The 18,023-nt window shown below is 40.1% G+C and overlaps 2 protein-coding genes across 6 annotated transcripts; both read left to right on the top strand.

Moving 5' to 3' along the window:
• On the top strand, positions 9,714-12,476 carry LOC18768486 (signal recognition particle 19 kDa protein). The gene is made up of 4 exons (XM_007201307.2): positions 9,714-9,910; positions 10,209-10,404; positions 10,518-10,617; positions 12,040-12,476. The coding sequence occupies exons 2-4, from the start codon at positions 10,228-10,230 to the stop codon at positions 12,171-12,173; spliced, it is 411 nt and encodes a 136-aa protein (XP_007201369.1). The 5' UTR covers positions 9,714-9,910; positions 10,209-10,227; the 3' UTR covers positions 12,174-12,476.
• Positions 12,917-17,937, top strand: LOC109950578 (G-box-binding factor 1-like). Of its 5 annotated transcripts, none has more exons than XM_020569842.1 (9): positions 12,917-13,097; positions 13,614-13,702; positions 14,041-14,213; positions 14,293-14,344; positions 14,524-14,572; positions 14,644-14,789; positions 15,524-15,601; positions 17,128-17,218; positions 17,425-17,535. In XM_020569842.1, coding segments are annotated over exons 2-9 (627 nt in total). In that variant the 5' UTR covers positions 12,917-13,097; positions 13,614-13,666; the 3' UTR covers positions 17,427-17,535. The 5 variants fall into 5 exon arrangements, with proteins under 5 accessions (XP_020425431.1, XP_020425430.1, XP_020425427.1 ...); XM_020569841.1 differs by having other exon boundaries at positions 12,998-13,097; positions 14,668-14,789; positions 17,128-17,253; positions 17,425-17,937; XM_020569838.1 differs by having other exon boundaries at positions 12,998-13,097; positions 17,128-17,253; positions 17,425-17,937.

Here is an 18,023-nt window from a genome sequence, read left to right as displayed (position 1 = left end):
AATAACTACTCCCCAATAGCAATCAAAGAATCAGGACCAAGTCGAGGGAATCCGTCTGGAGGTCTCTCCTGAAGAAGGATGGAAGCCCGAAGAGGACGTTGAGCTAGTACCCCTTGATCCTGACAGGCCAGAGAGAAAAGCGCGGATCGGCTCGCGCCTAAGCCATGAGGAAAAGATAGAGCTTGCAGCCTTCCTCCGGAACAACAAAGACATATTTGCATGGTCGCCATCCGACATGTCTGGCATCGATCCCCAGATCATCTGCCATCGCCTACACGTCAACCCAGCCATCAAACCTGTAGCGCAGAAGAGACGCAACTTCGCTCCCGAGAGGGTTGCCATCATTGAAGCCGAGATCGATAAGCTTCTAGCTGCTGGTTTCATCGAAGAAGTCTCCTACGCAGAATGGCTGGCGAACGTTGTTCTAGTGGCAAAGAAAGATAAAGGTCTGTGGAGATTGTGCGTCGACTACACCGACCTCAACAAGGCATGCCCTAAAGACAACTTTCCACTGCCTAGAATTGATCATCGTCGATTCAACTTCCGGCAACCAACTGCTAAGCTTCATGGACGCCTACTCCGGCTACAACCAAATCATGATGCATGAAGATGATAAGTATTGGAAAGAGTATAGTTTGATCCTTGCAATTGCTGTAATATTGGATCCTAGATACAAAATTCAATTTGTAGAATTTTGTTATAAAAGGTTGTATGGTTACAACTCCGAAGAAATGACTAAAGTTACGTAAACGACATGCTAGTCAAAGCTCCCGAGCGAGCAGACCACATCAAGAACCTTGCCGAGGCATTCAGTCTACTCTAAAAATACAACATGAAGTTGAACCCGAGCAAATGTACGTTTGGAGTCTCGTCCGGCCGATTCCTGGGATACTTAGTCACCCAAAGAGGAATTGAGGCACATCCAAATTAAATCAAGGCTATACTCAACATGAAGACACCTGCCACAACAAAGGAGATACAAAGTCTAACAGGTAGGGCGGCAGCTCTCAACCGATTCCTCTCAAGATCTACCGACAAGTGCAGGACATTTTTAAAGCCTTGAAAAAAGGACACAGGGACAAGTGGGATGACGAGTGCGAAATAGCTTTTCAAAACTTGAAAACCTACCTCACTTCACCTCCCTTACTCTCAAAACCGATACCAGGCGAAGACTTGTACATCTACCTGGCAGTGTCCGACTCAGCTGTCAGCTCAGCTCTCATCCGAGAAGAGCTGGGGGCACAACATCCGGTATTCTATACTTCAAAAGCTCTCCTCGATGCAGAGACTCGCTATCCGAAAATGGAGAAGCTCATTTTTTCGCTTGTAGTTTCCGCGAGAAAACTAAGGCCCTACTACCAAGCACATCGGATAATTGTCATGACAGAATTTCCTTTGAGATCGATCCTCCACAGCCCCGACGCTTCTCAGCGACTCATGAAATGAACTATCGAACTCAGTCAATACGACCTCCTCTACTGGTCGAAGACTGCTATAAAAGCCTAAGCTTTAGCAGATTTTGTTGTAGAGTTTACTCCGGCAGCCGAAGAAGAGAAGATGGTCACGAAAAGCAAGGAAAAAGCAGACGACACCTCCCCTGCCGATTCAAACCTACCTAACGACATGTGGCAATTGCATGTAGACGGAGCATCAAATCATAAAGGATCAGGGGCAGGCGTCGTCATAATCACCCCAGACGGAACCTTGTTGGAACAAGCTATCACACTAGGCTTTTCTGCTTCAAACAACGAGGCAGAATATGAGGCATTGCTCGTAGGACTGCGCCTATCAAAAGAACTGAGGATCAAGAGATTAGCCATCTACTCAGACTCCTAGCTGATCACGAATCAAGCCTCAGGCGAGTACATGGCAAAGCATCCAAGAATGATTCAGTACCTCGACAAAGTCCAAGGACTTCTGAAAGAATTTCCTACTTTCACCATCCAACAAGTTCCACGGGCAGAGAACACTCATGCAGATGTGTTGGCAAGCCTAGGATCAGCGCTGGACAGCCAGTTTAGACGCTTCGTCCCTGTCGAACACCTTGACCGACCAAGCATCGAAGAAATAGAGCCAATCGACTCAATGTAGATCGATGAAGACCCCAGTTGGCAAGACCCCATCATCGACTACTTAATGAATGGAAATCTGCCAACGGATAAGTCCAAAGCTAGGAAGGTCCAACAGAAAGCCGCGAGATATTACATGCAGGGCGACAAGCTCATTCGTAGATCATACTCCGGCCCTCATCTCACTTGCATAAAGTACCCTCAAACACTTGAGGTCCTCTGCAAAATTCATGACGGCGAGTGTGGCAACCACTCTGGGGGCAGGTCACTCGCCCAGAAGGCTCTAAACGTAGGCTATTTCTGGCCTACTATGCGCCATGACTCCACTGAATATGTCAAAAGATGTGATCGCTACCAACGGTACAAACTAGTTCCTAATCTGTTTGCCGAAATCTACCATCCGCATAACAGTCTGTGGCCTTTCATGCAATGGGCCATCGACTTAGTAGGCCCCATGCCAACGGCACCTGCCAAGACAGAAATGATGATTGTCGCCACTAATTACTTTACTAAATGGATCGAGGCCGAAGCTCTATCCTCTACTAAAGAAGATGATGTGGAATGATTTATCTGGAGAAACATTATCTGCCGGTTTGGCTGCCCACAATCACTAGTTACCGACAATAGCTCGCAATTCATCGGCAAGCAGATCACTGTCTTCTTCAAAAAGTATGGCATCAAGCAGCATCTATCTACCCCAAGATATCCTCAAGGCAACGGCCAGGCCGAGGCATCCAATAAAATAATATTGGACTGTCTAAAGAAGAGATTAGAAGGCGCCAAAGGAAAATAGGTAGATGAGCTCTCTGGTATACTATGGGCTTATCGCACCACCATGCGAAGATCAACTGGCAAAACCCCGTTTTCCCTCGCCTATGGAACTGAAGCGATCATTCCTCTTCATATCACTGTCCCCTCTATAGGCATCGAACTGGGCAGTATTGAGCAGAACTCCGAGCAGATGAGACTCAACTTTGATTTACTTAAAGGCGAGCGCAAGAAGGCCATTGTCCGGGTCGCCTCCTATCAACAGCGGTTGAAGTCTTACTACGACAAAAGAGCCAAGATCAGACAGTTTCAACCAGGCGACCTTGTGCTAAGAAAGGCCTTCATCACTGCACAAAGACAAGGGTCTAAAAAGATGAAACCCAATTGGGAAGGCCCTTACATAATCAGCCGGTCCGGGGTAGAGGAAGCTATGCGCTTGACACCATGGAAGGGAAGGAGATTCCGCGACAATGGAACGCCTACCACCTCCAAAGATACTATCCATGACGCTTCCTCCTACCTGCTCAGTCCCCAGCAGACGACTGATTACTGCGCATTTCTGAAAAAGAGAAGCAACTACTGCAAATTCTAGAATGTGCCGCAACAAAAGACAGTTGCCCATAAGTAGTGTCCTTCGGGAGACGCAGGGCGACAACTAGAAGCGTCCTTCGGGAGACGCAGCCCGCAAAGAAGCGTCCTAAGGGAGACACGGGGTGCGCCAGGAATTTCCTAAGGGAGGTATCCAGGTTCCTATCCGTTTCCTAAGGGAGGCAGGATAGCCAAACAGTTGCCCATAAAAAGCGTCCTAAGGGAGACGCAGGGCGACGATCAAAAGCGTCCTTCGGAAGACGCAGCCCGCAAAGAAGCGTCCTAAGGGAGACGCAGGGTGCGCCAGGAATTTCCTAAGAGAAGTATCCAGGTTCCTATCCGTTTCCTAAGGGGGGTAGGATAGCCAAATAGTTGCCCATAAAAAGCGTCCTTCGGGAGACGCAGCCTGCAAAACAGCATCCTAAGGGAGACGCAGGGTGCGCCAGGAGTTTCTTAAAAGGGGGTCACCATGCTTGCTGCGGGAAATATCCAGGTTCCTATCCGTTTCCTAATGGAGGCAGGATAGTCAAATAAGTTGTCCATAAAAAGCGTCCTAAGGGAGACGCAGGGCGACGACCAAAAGCGTCCTTCGGGGGACGCAGCCCACAAAGCAGCATCCTAAGGGGGTTGTAGGGCGCGCCAGGAATTTTCTAAGGGAGGTATCCAGGTTCCTATCCGTTTCTTAAGGGAGCAGGATAGTCAGACAGTTGTCCATAAGCAGCGTCCTAAGGGAGACGCAGGGCAACGACTAGAAGCGTCTTAAAGCGTTTTCTGGAAAAATGCAGAATACGCCCGGAGTCCCTCAAGGGGGACCCTGGCTTTTGCCAAAATTCCAAGGAAAATACACAGCAAGACACTAACCGGTTACTCAAGCAGTTCACAAGACAATATGCAAATTGAAGTTGAAAAAATAAAGACTGAAATTTTCATAGCAAAGCGACTAACCGGCCAAGTTCAAACAAAAAGAAGATTGTCAAAACAAGACCAATTATTCTAAACAAAGAGCAGACTACAAGCTGAAAAGAAATAAAGGAGTCTTCATCTACTTCGAAGGACGCTACTTATCTGCAGACACTTCAGCATTGGCCTGATCAGCCACACTATCAGCAGCTCCACCTGCCTGATTCGCCACGTCTGCCGCTACCTCCTTTTTGAAGGAGATGAAATGTTTCTTCCCTTTGTTTTTCCAAGGAAAGACTTGAGAAAGTACCAAGATCACCAGCCTGGCGGATTTGATCAACAGCTTAGCACAAGTGGATGGACTTGACAGGAAGTTCGTCTTCAGCATATCAGACACACATGCGTCCCCTGCAGGGCTGGACTTGTCCACCTTAGAATCAGCCGCTAATGTTGCAGAAGAACCTTTCGCCCAGGCAGATGACTCTCTCGCCTTCTTGGCCGCCGCCATCCTCACCTCCAAAGGAGTCAATGACGACGAATCCACTCCACGCTTGACTGCTCGTGACTCTACAACTGAAACATGATGGTTGGATGGATGAGCAGACCGCCCAGATCGACTTCCACTCTTCGACTGATGTAGACGACCTGAACTTCGGAGATGAGCATCTGCACCTCTTTGCTTCTCAACTGGTGAGCTAGATCGCACACGAACTATTTCGCAGAGCAGATCATGATCTCCAAACTCGTCAGCAAGAGGCTTAAGGGGAACATCCTTAATGTTGCGCATATCACCAATCTTCTTGCTATCTGCACCAACAAGATGTTTGACCCTGGCAGATGACGTGAGAATAGCTCATACTTGGGTCTTCTCAGCAGAAGGGAGCCTTGGCTTCTTTCTCAATAGAGACACATTCCTCGCCCGTAAAGAAGTAGCTTGAGTTCTCAAAGACTTGACATCGACCTTCTTTTTTTGTGGGGGTTCAGCAAAGCACTCCTCATGTTCAGCAGAGCACTCTTCTTGTGCAGTAGGCAAATCATCAGGGTTCGGACCGTCCTGTTTTCATCTCTCGACATCCTCAGCAAGGGGCAGTCCACCAACTTCCTCCTGATTGTCACTCGGCAGCCACCAGCAGCCACCACTGCTCCAATCATCTTTGGCAACCAGTCACGACGACAACCAGCCTATTCCCACCCAGCTGGTCCCTGCCGCGAAAAGGGGAAGATGAAGAAAAAATTTACGTGCTCGACTTACTTTGAGATGCACGGCAACTCCTCTCTTCGACAAGTAGAACAAAACTCTCCAAGATCTTTCTCAAGCTAGAAAGTAGAGAAGTTAAGTTTGCAATGTGAGAAAGAGTGAAGAGAAGCCCTGTATTTATACAAGTTGGACAACCCGGGTCAAGAAGGAATCGCAAGCTCATTCCTACTGGGAATCCAACTCTAACTACAGTCAGAAGCCTACAGCAATTGAGAATCTGATCTGCGAAGGAGTCCAACTCACATAATAAAGCCCAGACACAGTTAGAGAGCCCGAAAAAAATAATTTCATCTCCTACATGCCACACAAGCGCCATGCAGAAGCTGGGGCCATTTGTGGGAGCCTATATTTTCGTCTCCAATCAAGGCACGCCACGTGAAAAAGAAGATTATCTCTTAAATTAATTAATTAAACCAGTTTATCTGGCTAATTAATTAATTGGATAAATATCTTAATTAATATGATATTATCTTTATTTAAAGAGATAATATCATTAATTAAGATATTATCCTAATAAAGAGAAGATAATGTCATTTAATTCAGATATTATCTTCTTAAGAGATAATATATTTAATTCGGATATTATCAAAGCCAACTCGATTCCTACGAAACCCTAGCCTCGAGGCTCCTATAAATAGACAATCTCATTCATCATTCAAGGTACATCTAAACCTACTCCTTATACCCGAGAAAAATACCTGAAGCTCTCTCTCTCCCTCTCCACTCTCCATATTTTCTCCCCACGGCTCTGGCCACCACACACGGCTCCGGCCACCCGGTTTACACCATACATACAACTGCGTACCCTTTGCTTAGCTATTGTTTTCCTACAAACACTCGAACTAACTTAGGCATCGGAGGGCCTTTGGCCAACACCCCCCGGGTGTGGTATATTTACTCCAGTCTTTTTTACAGGAATCGAGGAAGAGAGAGAAGGAAGATCGAAGGTTGAAGGATCTAGAAGTGAATATTCTCCCGTGAGATTATTTGCACAAACAAATAACAATCCTAATCACATAACTAAAGTTACTATTAGTACTATCTCAAACCCTAGAATCACTAGGAAGTTTTTTTATTTTTTGATACAAGCGATATTCTACTTTAATCTAACCTAACCTACGAGGAGAGGGATTAAAACTCGAGTGACGAGTGGGAAGCACATATGCTCTAGCCAACTTGACTAAACCCGTGTATCCACTAAGAAGCTTAGTTGCAAGCAAAATACAAATAAACTTTATGCACTAGGAAGCTTAGTTGCAAGCAAAATACAAATAAATTTTCAGAAGTACCCTTGAAACTTAAAATGTTATTTTAACCTAATAAAGAATGTTATTTGGCCTAAAAAGTAGTGAATTTGACTCGTCTCGTTGTTCTCCTTGAAACGCTTGATTAGGGGTGGGCATCGGAATCGCAAAACCGCAAAACTGAACCAAATCAAACCTAAAAAATTCAAAAACAACCGTGTTGACTGAAAAAGTCAAAAACCGAAAAAAATGCAAATTGAACTAGTTTCGGTCTCGGTTTTTCAACACACAGAACCGGTCCAATATAATTCATTTATATATATTTTTTTATATTATATATATTAATAATATATTTTTTTTACACATGGCTCTTTTTTATTGGTTGTATATGATGTTACCATAGGCGTGCATGCACACGATCATCACAAAAATTATGACACAATTAGGTTTTCATTTCTTCTTTCCTTCTCCAATTTCATTCCTCTCTGAGCTCTCTCATTCTCAGCCGCCGAAACCTCTTTGACAGAGGCTCTGTGTGCGCCATTGCCAAACCCCTCTCAACCATCATCTCTCTCAGCCTTCCTCTCTCTCTCTCTCTCTCTCTCTCTCTCTCTCTCTCTCTCTCTCATCCTCTCTGACAGAGGCTCTGTTTGCGCTAATCCTCTCTGCGCAAAACCTCCTCTCAGGCAAACCTCTCTGTCAACCGCGCCTCTGTCATCCAGCTCCTCTCTCAGCCTCCGCTTCTCTCTGAGCTGCCACCTCTCTCAGTCGCCACCATCACAGGTCAGATTGTCTCTTCTTTTTTTTCTTTTCCACATTCGAATCTCTAGTTAACTCTATCTATCTGCAATTCACAGATTCAGCACAGCAATTTGCAGCCACCTCTTCATTTTATTTACCTCTCTTTCTCTCTGTCAGGTATGATTCGCCATAAACTATTTGAGAATTTGAGTTTCTTTGTTATGCTGCCAAGTTTAGTTTATTTCTCCACCTAGCTAGCGTGTGGTTCTTAGCTTTGTTATTGTCTGATGTTTGCATAGGATGTTTTTCAAATTGATTTAGGATGTTTTTCAAATTGATTTAGGTTTGATTAAAATAAAATGGCTGCCCTAGAAATTTATCAAATTGATTCAAATTGATGGAGGTTTGATTAAAATAAAATGGCAGCCCTAGAAATCTTCTATGAGTTAAAAGTTGTGTATAGAAATTATGAGATTGATTCACACTGCATGCTAAACGTTTTGGACAATCAAGCCACCATTCATTGAAAGAAGTTTTGTTTTTGTAGGAGACTTCAAGAGGCATTGTCCCAATAGCACGCACCATTCATTGATTTAGATTTGGTTAGCAGCAGTTCGTGTAGATCAGCAGGAAATTTCTGGAGCAGTTTGCAGCTTCCAGCAGCAGTTCTGCCACTTTCTGTAGATTTTTTAATTGTTTTTTTGTGGATAAATTTCCTCTGTTTGTAATTGTTTTCATCTGCCAAATTCATGTTGCTTGATCATGGGCCCAAACCAAATTTCGAGTGCCAAACAAGGCTAGTCCATTGATTTTGGAGGCCTTGGGCAAAAATGAAAAATGAGGCCTTTTTTGTTTAACACTTACCTCATTTTGAACAAAAATTATAATAAAAACTTTAAACTTAGGTGGTAAGTAGGTTAGTTTAAGTAAAAAAAGACATTAGTTCAAAAGTTAAAAATATAAAGAGAAATAAAAACTTTAAATTATATGAAAGGTAAAGAAAAAGTTCAAAATAAAGCCCATAAAACATTAGTTTCATATATATATATATAAGAGGCCCTATTTTTTTGGGACCTTATGCCTTCCCACAACACGCACACCTGTGGGTCGGGCCTAGTGCCAAAGATGCAAGTTTTGAAGCTTAACCTAAGGGGAGGAGTTACAGAAAAGGAAACCACCGTCGCCCCTTTGATTTTAAGAGTTTTTAATTTTCTTATTTTAATATGATGTGGACAAAAATACTAGTGCCCTTTTTATGGGATGGGAATGTTAGCTCAATATCTCCTTTTGTGACATGCAAGTTTTTTTTCTTATGTGCAGGCCTAAGCCATACCTTAATCCATTGACACAGTCCAAATTTTAAAGACATGAAGCAGTTTAGCACAATCACCTCTAGAGTTTTTGACCTTAAGAGCATTCATAGTGGGGGGTGAAAAAATATTTTAGTGGGGTGTGAAGCCACTTTTACATTCCCTTTACACCTCCGGGGGGTTAAATACATTTTTTGCTCAAATGGGAAACAATGTAAATCTAAGATGTATAATTGATTTGCTCCATTTTTCCTATCTTTTTTCCAGCTTGGTTCCACCTGCAAGAGATATAAAAATAGATGTATAATTGCATCTATATTTACATCTCATGGTGGTGATGTAAATATACATTCATTTACACCCTCCATTGCGAGTGATTCTAATCACTCGGGGTGTATATTTAACATACATCCCATTATACACCCTCTACTGTAGATGCTCTAAGAGTGAGGTGAATAGTGTAGGGTGAACCCAAATTTTTTGTGCCCCAACAGTGGAGGAATGTTGGAAACCAGGTAGCAATTTAAAAAGAAAAAAAAACTTTTGGTCTTTGTTACATTTGGGCCGTTTAATTGAAAAAGAAAATTTGAGAATGAATGGCCCAAATCAAATAGTAGTTGGGTTTGGACCAAACGAGAGAAGTCGAACTGAAACAATTGGTACAATTTGACTTGGCTTGTTTTGAAGTTTGGTGAATAAGCCGAATCGAATCGGATGATCTAGTTTGGTGGTCGGTTCTTAGAATAAAGTATCATCGGCTAACCGAACCGAGGGGCCAATATGTAAGAAATTATTAATAATGAATGCGTTGCCGATATTGATTGGTACTGTTCTATACAACCGTGCAACCTAGCGCACCGTATACCCACCCACCAAAAAGCCTCCTAGGCTCGATCGAACCTTCCTCATTCTATCGCCACCTCCTCTAAGCTCTGTCTCCGTCTCTCTCCCCTCCGTCGCCACCTAGGGCACTGTATTCCCTAATCTTCATTTCCTCAGCCCCAAATCTCTCTGCAGCCTGCAACTGACGAGGTAGTCTTTTAACTTAGTTTTTTATTTTTATTTTTTATATTCTTAATTTGCTGCTGTTGTGATGAATTATGTGGTAATGGTTGTGTATGTTGTGTAATTTGTTTTTTTCTTTTCTTGTTTCTGTTTCCTGCCATTTGTGTTCATAGATCATAGATCTGCATACGTTATCTGGGTTTTCTGGAGTTTCGGGGTTTCTGGATTTTGGGGTTCCTGGATTGATGTTTGTTTATTCATGTTTAGGAAGGAAGAAATGTAATGGGTTTGTGTTTTCCTGTTTAATTTAATTTAATTTTTGTAGGATTTTTGTTATCTGAGACATGGATAAGGACCTCCCCAATATAAAGAGATGGGTTGTGATATATCCTGTTTATATTAATTCAAAGAAAACCGTAGCTGAAGGGAGACGAATAAGTGTCGAGAAAGCGTGTGAGAGTCCTACTTGTGCTGAAATCGGTGATTGCTGCAGCCATTTCAAGCTCCCATTTGCAATTGAGGTTTGCAATCATTACATATGCACCATCTGTATCTTAGAATTTATGCATATAGAGTCCCAGCAGTGGGTGTGAGTGGTACTAATATATGCATTTTGTGTGTTTGAATGATGTAGATAGATAAGGCTTATCCGCGGGATTTTATGCAAATAGGGAGAGTGAGGGTCTTGCTGAAAAGGGAAGATGGAACTCCATTTAATCCAGCCATTACAACCAGTAAGTATTGCTTAACAACTACTGCACGCACCTTTAACTTTATGAACTTCTCTAATTATCAATTGCTTCTTTGAACGTGCAACATACTTGTTTAATCTGATCATTTAATACCGGTTAGAATAAATGTGGTTTTTTGAGCATCCCTCACATAATGTTTTTGATACTGGGCAAGTAGAGAATTGTTGTTTTGACAGAGATATATGTGTTAAGGAAATTATTGAATGGCACCCACTCTTTTATGGCAGCATTATGGTCTCAATACTGCTTGCAAAGAGCTCCATTACAAATGTTTTAATCAGATATCCTGGTTTCAAATCTGAGTATGACAGTACATTGATTATATCTGCTCCCAAAAAGAAATAAACCTCTTTTCCTCTAGTTCACGTTTAGCTGGCCATTTCTTCCTGAAAGTTTTGGAATTTTTGCCTGTGACCAAATAATTGTAACCTGGTGTAACAAAAGCATTAGCATTGATACATGATAATTTTTACACGCATTAAGTGGTTCACTGTGATGTGTGGCACTACTATTCCGTTTTCAGAAGAAAAAGCAGAATTAGTTATCTATTTTTCTATCAAGGTTAGGAGCATCGGTTAGTAATGATTTTCTGGTATAATGTCGTGCAACAGTAATGCATTAATTTATGAAAGATTTTCGGAGGGGACAGTGAAATAAGTTCCTTTAATTATAGCTAGTCCATTTTTCTTTCCCTGACTGCATACGATTAATAGTGAGGGGGAATATTGTAGGGAGAAAATCTCAATTACTATTTTTTTAAATCCTTGGTTTGAGGTATACCTCATCTTGTTAGCAGTTGTAGCCAGATACAGTCATTATGTATATTGCTACAAAAAAACTTTTGTGATATTTGGCAGTTCGTAGCTGTTCTCTACTCTTTTTTGTATAAATATTTTCTGGAGTTCCATCTAGTTACCGTCAGTTTACTATCACCTTATACGTAGGCTTTGACTAATCCGTGACTCAAGCTGTGTTATTTTCCCGAGTTGTCCATTCTATCATTTCTAGTCACCCCTTCGGGTTTTCATGCTTTGGATTGTCACGCTTTGGGCGGGGCTGGCTAATGGGAATGACATGTAGGGCAATAGAGATCCTTGTCTCTAGCGTTGGGGCATAATAAGTCCATGATCATCTCTGAACAACTGGTTCTTAGTAGTGTCAGCATCTACAAAGAGAGTTCAGGTCGGAACAACTTGGTTATGTTTAGATAAATGGACTTTGTTTTTTAAGTTGTTTCAGTGAACGTTTGAAATTGATTGCTTTGTCAGGTTGTCTCATTAATCCCGGGAAGGATGTCTTCGCATTCTTGCATAGTTTAGCTAAAACAGAATAGAGATATCTGTTCTTGCGCCTTTCGTTTTATAATTATATTAATTATTCTTTTTTTTGGGTGACTATTTGCAGGGAAACAGCTGATGCTCAAAGTTGCCGAGTTGGTTCCTAGACATCCTGGCAGGACTAAGAAGCAGGAGCCTGCTGCATCCGCATCAACTGCTGGACCGTCCAAATCTGGGAAACATGGAAAGAAAAAGAGATAGCTCCAGAGTCTCACAAATCACTCATAACTTTCCCTTTGACATTAAACTCTACTGGAATGCAAAGGCTCCCATTTAACAGGATCCTAATTTTCAATCAGTCGCAACTCATTGCCAGTGTAGACATTATACCTTGGTTATGGTTGAAATTACGTACACAACGTAAACCAGCATATGTGTAGAGGATGATTTATTTGGTTTGGTTAGAACATTTCCTTCTTTTGGGAAAGTTGGAGATAGTTTTGTTATATTTAATTTGGATTTTAAATTTTTTTAATAGCTAAATTTACTAAATAGTCCATGTCATATCAACAAGTTATCGGTTTTACTGACCAAATTCCACATGGAATGAGGTAACGTGGAATAAGGAATGAAGCCCCATGGATGCATAGAAGTTTAGAGGGGACAGTGAGATTTGACACAAAGCACAGTAGCAAAACAATCAATAAGCTTTTCCGCCACAGTGGTGGTGGACTTAGTGGGTTTTCTTTTCTCCAATGTAAGTGAAAAAAAAAGTTTTATTTTAATTTTTTTGTGGGAAGAGACCAAATCTATAACTAAATACAGAATAATAATAAAAAACAAAAAACAAAAAAGCAAGAAAAGAGCGGGACCGCGTTTTAATTTTTAATTTTCTGTAAAAAACAGAAGAAAGACGTGTATTTCCTAATCGTAGCGGGACAGAGTAGAAACGAAAGGTAGAAATAGCACGGCTGGAAGGTAATGCTTGTGGATCGTTGGATATCCTCCACAAACCATCCTAACCGTTCGTTTTTTAACCTCGTTCGTATGGGAAAGATCCCATACCCATGTATTATTATGGGCTCAAACTGTAGACTGGAAAAGCAAATCCACTCAGCACTCAATACTCTCTCTCTCTCTCTCTCTCTCTCTCTCTCTCGTTTGGCTCCACTAACACAGCCACAGGTCTTTCTCTCTCTTAATTGGGTTTGTGGTATTTGATTTTTTCGTTTTTCTTGTTAACTTGTTTAAAAATCAATAATTTGTTTCAGGTTCTTGTTCCGCTCTACTTTTTGTTGTTATGATGTTTGTAAGCAGTATAGATATTGATTTTTCCTTGTTTTATGTATAGATATATTTCTGTGAGAATTTTAGCATTGAAAAGTTGATATTCGTTGTTTTCATTGTTCTATACTTCCAATAATTTCTGGTGGGTTGTCTGAGAAAATTTATGTCAATATTTTTAGTTTTGGCTGCCTATTCAATTTGAAACTGCAAAGTAAATGCTATGAAATTTATCTGTTGTTAATCTCAGCTCAGAGTGGAAGGGCTTTGGTATTCTTATCCTAAAAAAATAAAGATTGGAAATTTGAACTCAGAACTGTGTGTTCAATTAAGAACCACTTTGTTTGCCTTTCTTTTTTTGTTTAATGAACCTGTAATGCATGCTTTGTCTGATTTAAGTTCTTTTGTTTATCTTAGTCGTTTAGTTATTGGAGTTCATAAACAGTAGGATTGCAATACCTTCCACACTAATGGGGACTAGGGAAAGCAGTGAACCTTCAACTCAGGTGCCTCTCTCTCTCTCTCTCTCTCTCTCTCTCTCTCTCTCTCTCTCTCTCCAGATTATTATGCATATCCTAATGTAATTTTATAATATCTTCCCTGCCTTAGTTTCTGTCTCTTGGCCATTCATCATGCCAAACTTTAGTAGGGTTTGCCAAAATCCCATATAAATATATACTGTGAATGAAGGGTTATGATTTTGAGTTTTTGGTGGTGAAATTAAAAATAAAAGGCAGATACTTGCATTCCCCAAGGAAATTGTTTTCTATATCATGATTAAGCCAAGTTACTTGCACATTGATGACTCAATACATTTTTGCAACCAATTAAACTAAATGGGCAGGGTGCGCCCTTTGAAATTCAGAAGAAAGAGGAAACGTTTTTTGATGAGTACACAGAATCATTGACAATATATGAGGAAGGCTCAATAGGTACGGAGTTTGTAGGTAATGGATTGGCGGAAAGTGAGAAGACAATTTCTTTTTCTGGAAATAATGGTTATGGTGCTTCACAAAGGTATTGTTAATTCCTCTTGATGATTAATCCCTTCCCTAACATGTATTTGTATATTCATGCAAAAGTTTTCTTTCAACAGTGCTGCAAGCAGAGTTGAGGACTCATCAGATGAGAGTGGTGACGCTAATCGAGTATGTCATTCTAATTAATATTATGTTCAATAGATTTAAATTTAAAATTTTTCCTGGGTTACTGTTATGGTCTAGCAGACCAGATTAAATACTGTTCCTCTGAAGAGATTGTGTGACTGACAGATAGAACACATGATGAGTATACTAATATGGTTCAAACCTTTTCTTTTTCTTTCCAGGATTTTTCAGCAACTCAAAATCAAATGCTTGACCTGATGCATCAAGATGGTATGCTTTGAAGATCAATGCTTTCATTATTTAAATTTAATTGATGATTTCTGGTGCTTGAACTTGAACAGGGGATGCTGAGAATAATTCTACAGACCAGTATAGTGGTACAAATAAAGATTTGGCATTTCAGGATTTTGGGGTAAATGTGCCTGAGACCCATTTGGATTTGGGAATGGGCCTCAATGTCTCCAGTGGTCAAGCCATACGTACCAAGGTGAGGCAAAATCTATCTGGTTCCTCAGCTGTAGTGGCTTCAGCAATGATGCTTGTATGAGAAATCATGCACGTGAACTGGATTAATAACTGGATTCATTTTTATTTTGAAAGTTTGATTTCATGTTTTCATCAATTGTTTTTGTGTTATTTTTCTTTTCTGCTATGATCTAGAGTCTAGCATAGTGTGTTTCTCAGGTACAATAATAACTTTAGAATTGTTGATGCATACTGTGCAGCGTACTCATCAATGGTTTTCCTTTCTATTTTTATTTTTATTTTTTGGATAGAGCATCAATGTTTGAGAATAGCTATCATGTTGACCTTTTAAAGTTATTTTTTATATTGGTAAATCTTGATGATTGTTTTATCAGCAATTGCAGTTCCACCATAGATGTGCACTATAGAACCTTCTATGTAGACTGCTTGTACAATCCCATGTTTAAATTTTCACTCATGACAGATTCACAGGTTTTGAATTTGGCACACATAATTCATAGAATTACAAACTTGTCTGCTTATAAGAAAAGAGAGAATATTTTACAGGAACATATGCAATGAAAAATGCTCTTATCATCTTTATTTGTATAGTCTGAGTCCTTTGTGATATGGACTTATGATCCTTTGGATTAGCTATCATTCTCGTAAACTTTAACAATTCTATTCACTTCTATCAACTGGCATAAGCCTATGCAACTCTTGTTCCTTTGTTGACCCCTTCTGTTGCTTTGACAGGAAGATTATGAACAGAGAACAGAAAAGAGAAAGCAGTCTAATAGGGAGTCAGCTAAGAGGTCAAGATTACGTAGACAGGTAACGTACTTATGCAGTCTTTCAGATGACAACATGTGTGTATGTGTATAATTATAGAGGTTCCATTTATCGTGTGTGTGTGCACATGTATATATAGAGGTTTCATTTATCAGTCATCTTTCTTTCCTTGTATTATTGGGTGAGAGATTTTAGGATCAGTTTTGTTTGTTACCTTTGTGAATGTTTAGAATGCACACTTTTATTAACCAAATTAAATTCGGACAAATAGAGGGAAATCACTGCATAATAAAAGCCTAAACTTTCAGTATGAAGCAAACAAGACCTGATTGTGAAAATGCATGATATCAAAGTTTTTAAAAAAATTCTAGAACAAAAAGTACAGCTTCTATCAAACACTACTTGGATCCTAAGGTTCAATATTGCCACTCTAGGAAAACAGTGTCTTGGTTTCTATGCAAGGATTTGCTTATGTCTCTCATGGATTTGGAGAGGGGTGATAAAAAGTACAAGGATGTTTGAACTTTCAAACCAGCATGAACTCAACCTTTCTTAGCTTTGAACTCTTGACGGTTGATGTAAGCACTCTCTGGAATGGGGATTTAAAATTTCATGGAAATGCAAGATATAACCTCAACCTTTTTCTAATTTTGAACTTTTGAGTGCTTATATAAATGGTCAGAATGAGTGAACTTTCGGATATCAGCTAACTGTATAGATATTAGTTGATGTGTAGGTACCACCCTTAGGCAATAGTAAACATATTTTGGATATTCCATCATGGGCAGCCTGAACTTTTGTTTTTCATATTACTGGTATCATAATTAAGAAAAGCTAATGTGGAATTCATTGAGTAAAAATTGAAATCTCCTCCACCTAATTCTGTGTTAGCCTTCCTCGAAAATATTCTGTTATTAGTAGATTGGAGATGTATCGTTTACATCAGCTGCAGAAGTTCATACTACAGCAAAAAGATGTTTTAAACATGATAAATTAGAAAGGTCATCTAAGCTCTGTCAATCTGCGTTCCTCATTCATTGCTTGTATGTATCTCTTTGTCTGAGACATAAAGCACCAAAGAGGAACAGAATAGAATAACCAATTGTGTACCCCATATAGGCCCAATCACCAATAACACTGTGATTACAAAACAATGGAATCAGAAGTGATGCAAACGATTCTGCCTATGCAAAAGGAAAAAAAACATATTTGGCCTGGATATTGAAGTATTGGCTTAGCTTGAAAAGCAGTCTTTCCTGTAATAGTAGGGCTACTTAGGGGCATCTTGTGGTTGCATATTATAGAACTTATAGAGTAACCTTTGCTGGAGCCTTGTGACTATTAGTTTCATTCTGGTATCATCCTGTAGAATTGTGATTGAAAAGGGATAAGAAAAAGATTTGGTACAGTATATTTCAAGCGTCGGCAAGGATTGTCTCTTTGTTTTTAGTTGATTTTGACTTCTTAGTTGACTGGTCTCATTTGTTACAAAAGTTTACTTATTTCACCCTTAGGCAATAGCTGTGCCTGTGCTTCATATGATATTTTGGTTTTGTATTTCTTCCCAGCAGGAATGTGAGAAACTACGAGCAACTGCAGAGACACTGCAGAGTGAAATTTCCGAGATCCCACAAAAGTTATGGAGGCTTTCTGAGAAATGTGAGAAACTCAATGAAGAAAACAATGACATAATTGTTCGTCATCTAAACTCTACTTATTCATTATCGTTTGCCCTTATTTTACCCCATTTGTGAATTTAGCTTCAACTATTCACTTTCAATATGATAATCACTATTTTCCTTTTATTTACTTTCTAATGCTGGAAGAAAGAAACAATTCATGAAATTGATTTGCCAATGGAACAGGATGAACTAGAGAAGACGTATGGTCCAGATGCCGTTTCTGAACTCAAAGCTGCGAAAGTTGAGTCTTTTGATGGCAAAAGCAACAGCCCTGAACCTTTTGATGGCGAAAACAACAGTGCTGAACCGAAAAGTCCAAGCAGAGACAACTCAAGTCCTGATCCTCTAATGCTTAGTTTGGGGCTATAACCACTCTGCTGAATTTTTTTTTTATTGTAGTTGAAAGCTCCAGAATGAAAAGAAGAAAGGAAGGAAAATATTCCCATCTCATCATTTTCGCCTGTTTTGTGCCAACTGATGGTTTTCTACTAAATGTTGTGAGCCTTGGATTGGAGAATGGAACTGTAAAGATTTTTCTAATTATAAATAGAAATGGCCATAGTTGAAACAAAAATAAGTCTGTTGTGTTTTTTTTTTTTGGGTGTATATATACAAGTAAATTACACACATATTTTCGTGCAAGAGCACATAGACTTTTTATGCAAATAGAATGGCCTCTGTAGTGTTGAAACAAAAGTAAGTGTTTGTGCATGCAAGTAAAATGCACAATTTTATTCATGCAATTTTGATGTAAATAAACGTGTGCTTAGTAAAGGAGTACC

This window comes from Prunus persica, chromosome G8, assembly GCF_000346465.2.
Source record: "Prunus persica cultivar Lovell chromosome G8, Prunus_persica_NCBIv2, whole genome shotgun sequence".
In the NCBI taxonomy this organism is placed as follows: domain Eukaryota; kingdom Viridiplantae; phylum Streptophyta; class Magnoliopsida; order Rosales; family Rosaceae; genus Prunus; species Prunus persica.
Note: the sequence above shows the minus strand (reverse complement) of the source record. Positions and strands in the feature narration are given on the sequence as shown.

Bases quoted from the DNA above. Each gene is read 5' to 3' on its own strand.
- LOC109950578 (XM_020569838.1), top strand. From the start codon at position 13,667: ATGGGGACTAGGGAAAGCAGTGAACCTTCAACTCAG. The intron at 13,703-14,040 runs GTGCCTCTCTCT...CTAAATGGGCAG, and splicing joins GCAGTGAACCTTCAACTCAG to GGTGCGCCCTTTGAAATTCA. The intron at 14,573-14,643 runs GTATGCTTTGAA...GAACTTGAACAG, and splicing joins TGACCTGATGCATCAAGATG to GGGATGCTGAGAATAATTCT.
- LOC18768486 (XM_007201307.2), top strand. From the start codon at position 10,228: ATGGATAAGGACCTCCCCAATATAAAGAGATGGGTTGTGATATATCCT. The intron at 10,405-10,517 runs GTTTGCAATCAT...TGAATGATGTAG, and splicing joins AGCTCCCATTTGCAATTGAG to ATAGATAAGGCTTATCCGCG. The intron at 10,618-12,039 runs GTAAGTATTGCT...GACTATTTGCAG, and splicing joins TAATCCAGCCATTACAACCA to GGAAACAGCTGATGCTCAAA.